Below are 10,434 nucleotides of genomic sequence, written 5' to 3'. Positions count from 1 at the left end.
CCCTGCTTTTCTTCTTCAAGAAGTGTGTCCCCTTGGCCGACAGGGCTTAAAGGCAGCCTCTGTCTTGAGCCATTGTTCCCTCCCTTGGTCTCTGAGGGTGTATCACGTGTCTCTTTGGCTACTGTGTTTGACTTAGCCATGATTGCTTCTAACATAGTGCGTGCTGGAGACAGCAATCTAAAAGCTGTCTCATCCTTTTTTATTGTTAATAAATACAGATGTCTGTTCACTTCTTGCCAGAAACCCACTTCAAATAGCAACCGGGTCTCTGCCGAAGGATAATGACATCTTGTCCACAAAAGCAGGTGTTTAAGATCTGGCTTTGATATTCCTAATGTGTATGTATCTGCTACCCTTTTTAAATCTGACAAAATTTGTATTTGATCCTTTGAATATGAAACCCCCATTTCGTGTATATTATTAAGAATTCTCTCACCGAAATCGTCGTCAGGGAAGCCGGAAATGTCCTGGATTCTGGCCAGCAGTTTTCAGGAGGTGGAATCAGAGGCGCCTTTCTGGTTCCGTTTCAGGCTGTCCTGATACGAGGTGTTTTCGGCAGAGAGTGGAGTGAGGTGGATTATCAGTGGCTGCAGTCGCTTCAAACTCCTGGCTGGCTTCTGAAGGTATTATCTGCGGTGACCTTGGCACACGTCCCAGGCCGGGAAATCTCCGCTTCTTTCAGGCTATCAGTTGTGGTCCCCGTCTCAGGACTCCTGAGCCGTCTTCTGAGAGTCCTCTTCTGGGCCTTCTTCTGGGAGCCCTCGGGCCCTCTTCCGAGAGCCCTAGGGCTCGGTGGGAGCCTTGCAGCCCACCCAAGGGACAGCCAGATGTCCGGGTTCGGGCTGTTATTTGTCTCTGCCCAGACAAGGGTGAGATGGGCTCGCTTTTCGGGCTCCAAAAAACAAGGCTGGACTCTCAGGTTCGGTCTTCAAGGTTGTTTATTATTTCTTATCTACAAAAATTTTCTTTCTGCCCAGCCGGGGTCTGACCAGCAAGGCAGCCAAAGGCACTCTGACCGCCCACAGGGCGGCCACCTCCTTTTATAACAAAGTTTACGTAGACTATATTTATCTTTTGTCTCCAATACTTATAATTTTTATTACTAAGTGTACCTTTACTATAAACCTATCAAAAATACCTACGTCACCCGGAAAATGGAAGACAAGAAGAAGGAGGAAAAGCCATGTGGCAGGCCTAACTCCCTCCATCTTGTTCTTTTCCAACCCCCCTGTACCAAATCTTAAAAACTGTGCTTAAGCTTATAAATGTTCTATTTCTATATCTTTTACACGCCAGTGATTCTTATGTCCCCACATATAGGTGGAACATCTCTTGCAGGGTCAAAGTTGAGCCACCAGGTACTTTTTGCAACATCCCAAGGCTCCCGAGCTCCCCAAGGGTTCTCTCGGTAGCTCTGGCCCTCAGGAGAAGTGCGCTGAGTTCCCACATAAGTGGAGATGTTGCCATGTCTCCACTTGTCTTAAATCAAGCAGTGTACCTTTCTGAAGCTCATCTCTTAAATGTTTTAAGATCCCAGCTGGATTTACATTAACCTGCAAAGAAATATATTTGCTCTGTTTCCTGGCTCATAAACACTTGATCACTTTGTGAAAAGCTCTTAGTTCTTGTATAACCTATTCAAGCAAGAAGATCTCTGAAAACAATGGTCTGCAAGCTGTTCCCATGATACAGAGCGCTGGGGTTGAGTGGGTGCTGTTCGTGCCTACGTGGCAATGCATCAATGTCTGTGTGGTCTCAAAACACTAAAACGCCACTCTGCAATCTTAGTCAAAGCATTTTGGACTCCATCAGAATTTCTGAGCAATGTGAGGGAATGTGAAAAACTCTCCCTGGGAGCTGTCAGCCATTTCCATGATAACTTGTAAATAAGATCACAGTGACTTTGATGAACTTGTTTATGAAGCTATGCCAGCTTCTCCAGTACAACCTGGTCCTTCAGGATCTTTGTTAGACAAGTGTCCTGGGCCTGGCTGGGATGGAGTTACCTCTCTTTCCTAACAGTCTGTGCGGAGTGATGCTTTGAAGCTGCGTCTGAAATGGTGTCAGTAACAAAAGGGTGTTTGGGCTATTGCTGCACAGAACTTACAAAACATCTGTGGTTTTCTCTCTTTCCTCTTCTGCCCAGCTCACCCAGCAAGTTGGCTGGGGGCTGGCAAAGGGTTGAAAGGGGACCCAGCCAGGACAGTTGATTCTAGCTGACAAAAGGGACATTCCATGCCATATGACATCATGCTTAGCAGTAAAAGCTCAGAAGAAGGAGGAAGAATGGAGCATGGTAAGAATTCTTCTCTGTGAGGGTGGTGAAGCACTCAAACAGGTTGCCTCATCCTTGGAAGTGTTGAAGACCAGGCTTGATGGGGCTCTGAGCAACCTGCTCTAGTGGAAGGTGTCCCTGCCCATGGCAGGGGTTTGGAATGGGATGGTCTTTAAGGTCCCTCCCAATGCAAGCCAGTCTGTGATTCTGTGAAGCTATGTTTGTGGTTATGGCATTTGTCTTCTCAACTAAACCTGAGGTCCTCCTTGCCAAGAAGTAGCAAAACATTTGCCTGCCAGTGGGAAGTAGTAATAAATTCCTTTTTTTTTCCCTGCTTTGCCTGTGCATGCAGCTTTTGCTCTCCCCATTAAACTATCACTAGCTCAAATCACAAATCTCCTCACCTTTCTGCTTTCTCCCCATCCCATGAGGGAGGGGAGTCAGCGAGCATGCGGGTAGGTGTCTGTTAGCCAGGGTCAACCCACAACAGTCTGTTCCAAGCACAGCATGGAGCCTGACATAACGGGTTCCATTTGAGCATTCTATCAGCAGTTGGAGCTGTCAACTGGCAGGTCCTGTGCTGGTCATGCAGCTTGTGTTCTTTACTGTATATTACAGTCTGAGGCTGCTTCTCTGTTTCCTGTGGTACTTATTGCTTTACTTCACTGCCCCTGGACACCTCTGGAAAAAGGCAATGGCTGTGTGCCAAGGCTGGTGTACGGCCCTGGCATTGATGCTCCTCTTGTGCTGTGTGAGCTTCCTTGTGGGAAGCATTAGGGATTACACCTCCCTCTGCTCCCCTGGGAGGGATCCTCTGCTCCTCTGGCGTGGATGTGTGCAGCTTTTTTTGCATGGGCTCCCAAGTTCCCTGTATGTGATCATGCATGCTGTTTGATTATGTTCTCAAGCATTGCTGGATTGCTGATGGGACTGCAGAACCTGGCTTGGTCCTGGCACAAGAGTAAACAAAACCAAGATAAAGCATTGTTGGTGAGGTGACAAAGAGATGTGCACCAAGATGGCCAGTTGGTGTTGGCAAGGTTTGTGGGAGGATTTGGGAAGGTGCCTAGAGCCAATGCCTAGAGTAGTTATCACCTTCAATAGCCTGAGATTTTACACTTGAACAGGCACATAAACCCGTTGAACTGGCTCACCATGTGAAGGAAGGTGCCTTGCCTAACCCAATGAGACACAATGAATTTTGGCAATGTTTTTCAGCTTGGCCTGTGCCTACTGAGCCTCAGCCCAGCACCATCATAGGAAGCAGGACAAGGAAGTGACAAAGAGACGAAGGAGGCAGAAATCACTCAGGCCATAAACCCTAAGTTTTAAAGGCGCTGCAAGATCTGTGGAAAAATTACAGCCACAAGCCAGGTGAGCAGATTGCTGCCTGGTTGTCCAACATCAGGATACTGGGGTCTGCTGTCAGGAGTTAGCCAGCAAGCCAGGCAGCTGGGATCCCTAAGGAGAGACACCAGGATTGACAAAGAGAAGCCTTTGGACATAATTCCTGTTGACAATGAAAGTCAGTTACTCCCTCAAGGATGACTTGGTACAATGCCTGGGCAAGTGAACCACCACTGTGTCATCTTACACAGCACGAGTTCTAACATCATTATAGTGCAAGGATTTCATATCACCAGAGCCTCATACCTCCTCGAAGTTTCTGGCACTACAGCTCCTCTATGCACTAACCATCCCCAGTCCTTACAGCAGTCACCTGACTCCTCTTTTTCCAGATCCCACCAATCCACTCTTTTATACCACTTGTTCTTATTGGTTACAGGTGTGGCCTGTTAAGATCAGGCCTGCTTCTACTCTTTAGTAATTGGTCCAGCTGCAACTCATTGGGGGATAAGATTGCCTTCTATACCACCTTCATTTACCCATACTGTCTCCCCCTACACCACTGTAAAAGGCATCCAGTGCTTGAGGGAAGCAGAGGTGGTGGGACTGCACCCAGTCCATGTGCAGAAGTTGCACATAACTCACCAGTGCTGTATGCCAACACCGCAGGGCTGATGCACTGGACAGACCCCGAACCACTAACTGCAGAGTGACTGTTCCAATGGCTCCCAGGATTCAAAGAGAACTTCCCCTCCTCCCCCTGACCAAAGGTCTAGGTCTCAGCTGCCAGAGATGCCCCACAGAGTTGTCTCTGTCCTGTCAGAGGGAAAGGGGGATCCAGGGCATGCCATGCCAGCCTGTGGTCGTCCTTCTTGCTCAGTCAGGAGGATGAAGTGGAACAATGTGCCCACCTCAAATCTAGAAGCCCACATGCATGGATTGCAAAGAAAACCACTGCTATGAAGCACCCATCCAAGAATGCAGGTTTGATGGCCTGGCATGTGATCCACAGAAGGCAGTTGGACACTGCTGCACAGTGTACCCTAACATCCTCAGATTACAAGGGAGCAGAATCCATCTGGATTTCTGGAGTGACCTAGACTGTGAATGTCAGGGTCAGTTATCCATAGCTTAGTGAGCCCATGAAACATCACAACTTCTAGGGAAAGATGCAATATGTAGGTGGGCTTATGCTTGAGGGGTGCTCCTGACCACCAAATATCACGCAGGCAGTAGATGGAAGTTCTGCGAAGGGCAGGGAGAGGGTAATTCAAAAAGATGGGCAAGAGGAGCATCAGGCAACAAGCACCAAAGTCTTTTTTCCCTAACTAATTTCCACAGTAGAATTTTTGTATTGACTTTGTCTGCATGCAGGATCTACATACTGAGATTTCACAATGGTGAGATGCTGATGCAGGGCTTGGGCTTCTCAGTACCACAAGATTACAAAGAACAAGCAGTAGCCTCTGCTGATAGAAGTCAGCATGGTTCCATCGACTGCAGCCACCTCACTGACTTAGACAAGACTTCATTAAATACATCTGTGATCACTCTCCTATTATTCCTTCCCACTAGGGTCCCGGTGTTATTCAAAACACCAACAAGGGTGAAAATCAACATAATGTCAACCACAGCTTCAAAGTATGTCTGTCCACAGCACACACTCCATCTAAATTTAATTTAGTAAGATTTATCTGAGCCTGATGTAAGTAAATTAGTCATGCAGAGCACTGACCTATCCTACCCCAGGCTCCCATGCCCCACCCTGCATGTTTATTTGGAAGGTAATCTAATTTGCTGCAAGTGTGCTTATCTAGATGGAAAACAAACTGTGATAGGTACCTTAGGAGGAATAAAGCTTTCCAGGATGCATGCCTCAGTGAATTCTTTTGTATGGGGAATACAGAATCTATTGTACTGTTGTTGTTGATCGGCACTGGCATTATCACCTGCTCCCTGCTCTTTGTCTCCGTATGTTTGTGAAGCACAGTTAAGCTCCTAAGCTCCAGTCAGTTCAAAACTGGGTAGAATGCACCAGCCCTTCTCTCTGGGTTTCCCATAAAGTGCTTAAGCAACTCGGGAGAGCTGCTGGGTAACAACATCCTATCTGCAAGGCACCTTTAGCAAATGAGACTGAAATCCTGAGAGATGTTTGCTAGCGTGATGCTGAAGGACAAGAGCCCACTGAGTAGCCAGCAGAGGCATAGCCTGGCTTTGTAATGCAGAAGAGAGTCAGAGCACAACACACTGACCTGAGAAAGAGACACTGTGGAGGTCTCATGTTCCTAAATATATACAATACCAGCCAGTGCTGAAACAATTAGAGGACAAAATTATGATCAACAGCATCTTCTAGATGCAAACTGTCTTCTGTCCCGCTCCAGGCTGTTGAATCTCACTCACCTTTGCCTCCCAAACTGTATCTTACACTTTGGCTTTGTCTCACCAGTGTGGTAAGAGAGAGATCAGAGCCAGTTCTGCTTCCCAGCAATTCTCCCCTCTTACCCACTGAGGTGAAGCAAAACAGAGCTGGGAGGGGCGTGTGCTCATGGATGCTGAGGCAGGAATCAGATGGATGGTCCCAACACCAGGCAGAGGATGTGTCTTGTTATTTCCCCTCTTTGCAACCGTCTCACTAGTTTCAACACTTTTCTCTTAGTGGTTCACATCCACTCGCCTTCCCTATTTTCATCTGTTTCTGAGAGCCTCCCTCCCTACAGCATCCTTGCAGAGTATGGCAGCACGAAAGTAATCCCTGCTGCAGACCCTCACCCAGACAAATGGACTGATAATATCGAGATGTGTGGGTTGTGTGCGTGCAAAAGCTGTAGAATAGCCAGCTGAGAGCATAGGAATGGCTGTCCTGCACTGAATATGTACAAATGAGAGCAGAAGGGGGAACTGATCAGAACGGTCCCGTCACCAGCCGATCCGGCTGTAGGCTGCTGCCCTCCTGCGGCAAACCGGGACAGCAGTCCTGACGCCCGGAGCAGCGCTCTGCTGAAACCCACCGAGTTCAGCTGCTGGTTCTGGCTGACAGAAATCACAGCTTCCAAACACCCAGTTTGCCATCTCGCTGTTTGTCTGAAGTAGAAAATCAGCACCCTGGGGCACTCAGCCTTTCTGCGCCGCCAGGGAAGCTTTTGTGGATGGAAAGAACTGAGTGCTGCTCAAGGAGCATTTGCCATCCTTAGCCTGTGTGTGACACTGTTAGCGTTTAACAAAAACATCCCTGCAGAGAAGGCGCCGATCTGCGGCTCTTCTCCCTTAGTGACAGCTCTTTGTTGCTATAGTTGGGGTTTGTTTCTAATGTCTGTATCTCAGCAACACAGGAGCTGTTGATAAGTGGGCCCATGAGAACCTCATGAAGTTCAACAAGTGCAGGGGGCTGCATCTGCTGGGGCAATCCCATGTATGAGCACAGACTGGAAGAGGAACCTACCGAGAGGAGCTCTGAGGAGAATGACTTGGGGGCTCTCATGTATAAAAAGCTGAACACAACCAGGCAGGGTGTGCTCACAGCCCAGGAAGCCGATTGTGTCCTGAGCTACAGCAAAGGCAGCGTGGGCAGCAGGGCGAGGGAAGGGGTTCTGCCATTCTGCTCTGCTCTTGTGAGCCCCAGCCTGGACTGCTCTGTCCAGTCTCGGGACCTCAGCACAAGAAGAAGGATGTGGAGGTGTTGGAGCAAGTCCAGGGGAGGCCACAAAGATGATGATCAAAGGGCTGGAGCACCTCTCCTACAAAGGCTGAGAGAGTTGGGCACGTTCAGGTAGGAAGAGGCTTAAAGGGAAACCTCACTGCAGCCTTCCAGCACCTTGAGGGGGCTTGTAAAAAGACAGAGACTTTTTAAACGAGCCAACAGTGACAGGACACAGGGCAAGGGTTTTAAACTAAAAGAGGACAGGTTTAGATTAGATATTAAGAAGAAATTCTTTATCGTGAGGGGGGCCAGTCATTGGCACAGGTTGCCCAGAAAAGGCGGTATCTCTGAGGTATTAAGATGCAAACATCATATCCCTATACTGCCCAATTACTTTCCTGGTGAACCAAGAAATTCATTCATCATGAAAATTAGACTTGTATGTATTTCTAAAAAAAAAAAAAGTAGTTTTATGTTCACACAAACCACTGAGATTTGGATTAGATATAAGGAAGAAATTCTTTAATGTGAGGGTGGTGAGGCACTGGCACATGCTGCCCAGAGAAGCTGTGGATGCCCCGTACCTGGAAGTGTTCAAGGCCAGGGATAGGGCTTTGAGCAAATTGGTCCAGTGGAAGGTGTCTCTGCCCACGGCAGAGGTTTGGAACTGGATGATCTTCAAGCTCGTTTCCCTGGCGTCACAGAGCGGAGCGGCCCCCGCGGGGCGGCACCGGCTGAGGACGGACAGGGACGGACATGGCGGCCAGAGCGCTGCGCTCCTCCCATCCGCACGGGGGCGCTGCGCCGCCGCCTCCGGCCGAGCCCTGCCGCGCGGCCGCGGACTACAATGCCCAGCATGCCCCGCGGGGCCAACCGGAAGCGGCTGTGAGCGGGCAGAAGCGGAGGGCTGGGGCGCCATGAGGGGCGTCGGGAGCAGCGGTGCCATCCGCGCCTTGGCCGCGCCGCTCCCGCTCCCGATGCCGGCCCGGCTGCCCCCGGCTCCTCGCAGAGGTGAGAGGCGTCGCAGCGCCGTGCTGCGGCCCCTCGGGGTGGGTGGCTGCCGGTGTCGGGTGAGCCCGGCCGTGTCTGTGAGCGGCGCTGGGGCTGCACAGGGCGCTGGCCGGACTCGGTGTGGGAGCGGCCGCGGGGCCCGTCCCTGAGGCGCAGTGTGAGGGAGCGCTGAGCGCCTTCCCTCGGGGCTGGAACAAGGGGTGAGTTCCGCGGGCGGGAGCAGCCGAGTACAGGGCTGTCCAGTGGTGTTCGGGACGGGAGGAGTTACCGGGGGTGCGGAAGGGCGTCACCCGGAGGTGTCTCGGGTACGGGTCTGTGCAGTGGTTTTCGCAGCTCCGGGCTAGGAGACGAGCATCCAGTCGAGACTGCAGGAGGAGAGGGGCCAAGAGCAGCGTGACGAGCAATCAGAAGTGTAATATTAGCTTTCTTGAAACTGTCTGTGCAATGTAACTATTCAACCCAATTAAAAAATCCATCTATGCATTTAGAAGACAAGAGATGTGCGTTTAAAAGCTGGGACAGCTCCATTAAAACGATGTTTTTCAGTCGGTTTTCATTATTTGTATGTAGCACTTGGTGCATCTTAACTCTAATTTGGTCATTAATAATATAGTGCTGTGGCTGGTTTATAGTCAGATCTTTATAGTATTTGTAAGATAGCACATTACTTGATTTATCTAGTAGCAGCACAAAATTATAAATTCCCTGTTGTTTAAATGTTATAAAGCTTTTGAGTAAAGAGCTGGATAAGACACAGAATTTGGTTAAGGCAGAGAGCCAGTAGTGCATATAGTTTCAAATAAACAGATTAAGAAGTAACAGGGCTGCTTAGATAACAAATAATCAGAGCAGAATCTGTAATATGTGAAGCCAGACAAGCATAAGGTGAAGAGAAACATATGCTTGAAATAAAAGTAGGAGAAGCAGTGAAACCTGCTTGTGAGAGGGCACGTCTTAAATAGAGTGGATCTTTAACTAATTCCTGAGCTTAACTAATACCTCTTTAGAGATTAGGTATAATCTCTGAGGTATTAGATACAAATATCATATCCCTTTACTGCCCAGTTACTTTCCTGGTGAACCAAGAAGTTCATTCATCATTGAAATTAGACTTGTTGTTTTTTTTTTTTTTAATTGTAGCTTTATGTTCACACAAGCCACTGAAAATGAGATATTTGGGTTAGATATAAGGAAGAAATTCTTTACTGTGAGGGTGGTGAGGCACTGGCACGGGCTGCCCAGAGAAGCTGTGGATGCCCCGTACCTGGAACTGTTCAAGGTCAGGTTGGGCTTTGACCGACTTGGTCTGGTGGAAGGTGTCCCCGCCATGGCAGGGGGGTTGGAATTAGTTGGTCTTTAAGGTCCCTTCCAACCCAAACCATTCTGTGATTCTGTGGTAAAATAAAAAGCCGTTGGAATTAAGGCTCAGTGATTTAAATAAAACACCAGTGAATGCTTAACTGCATAAAGTCATTCAGTGTTTTACAAGTATGAAAATTATTTAAGTGATGTTTCCCAAATATTATAAAGCGGTTGGCTGTGGGGGTTATTTGTGCTGTATCAGGATGCTTGTCTGTTGCACAGCTACATGAACACACTTCAGATAGATCTGTAAGTCCTGTTTAGTGTAAATTCCCTGTGGAAAAGGGTCGATGGTTTCTGGTGTGTGCTGTAACCCAGCTTTTTGTTGCAACATCCATGCAGCTTTTCTGTGATGAAAGGAATTAAAATAAGTGTATTGCATGATAAACCAAGGTAAGATTAAGGGTTGTTTGGTTATTTCCAGGTTTTGCTGCCACATTTGTTAGGCAGTCTTATGAAGTCAGAAGAGTTGATATCACTCCCCTGGAGCAGAGGAAGGTGACTTTTGATACCCATGCATTAGTGCAGGATCTGGAAGCCCATGGTAAGTGATATCAGATAAATAATTCAAAGGAAAACTTTGAACATTAAGTAGTGTAACTTTGAGTGCTGTCAGTTTCCCCAGAGTGCCAGTACCCAGTGGTGTAAAATGTTTGGCAGCCTTTTGAGCAGGTTGGTGAAGGAGAGGCATCTGATGGTGTGCCACACAAGCAACTGGGACATTAGATTTGCCTCATTTGTAGCTGTGGGCAGGTTTATGTGGTGTCTTCCAGCTGAGGAACACAACATAGGTAACAAA

At 48.3% G+C, this 10,434-nt stretch overlaps 1 protein-coding gene across 3 annotated transcripts in view; it reads left to right on the top strand.

Moving 5' to 3' along the window:
* The first annotated feature begins 555 nt into the window (after window positions 1–555).
* CCDC90B (coiled-coil domain containing 90B) overlaps window positions 556–10,434 on the top strand; it is an 18,151-nt gene continuing 8,272 nt past the window's right edge. The window contains exons 1-2 of one of the 3 annotated variants that reach the window (XM_084225045.1): window positions 556–623; window positions 10,060–10,179. Coding sequence is in view for 1 of the 3 variants with exons in the window: in XM_084225043.1 (XP_084081169.1) it covers window positions 8,180–8,273; window positions 10,060–10,179 (214 nt within the window). In the remaining 2 variants the exon portion in view is untranslated. Of the gene's footprint in view, window positions 624–8,141; window positions 8,274–8,317; window positions 8,474–10,059; window positions 10,180–10,434 lie in introns of those variants that run through there. The other 2 variants (XM_084225043.1, XM_084225044.1) reach the window with 2 other exon arrangements.

This window comes from Fringilla coelebs, assembly GCF_963513975.1.
Source record: "Fringilla coelebs genome assembly, chromosome: 2".
NCBI lineage: Eukaryota > Metazoa > Chordata > Aves > Passeriformes > Fringillidae > Fringilla > Fringilla coelebs.
The sequence above is the reverse complement of the archived record's forward strand: the minus strand, read 5'-3'. Positions and strand labels throughout refer to the sequence as shown.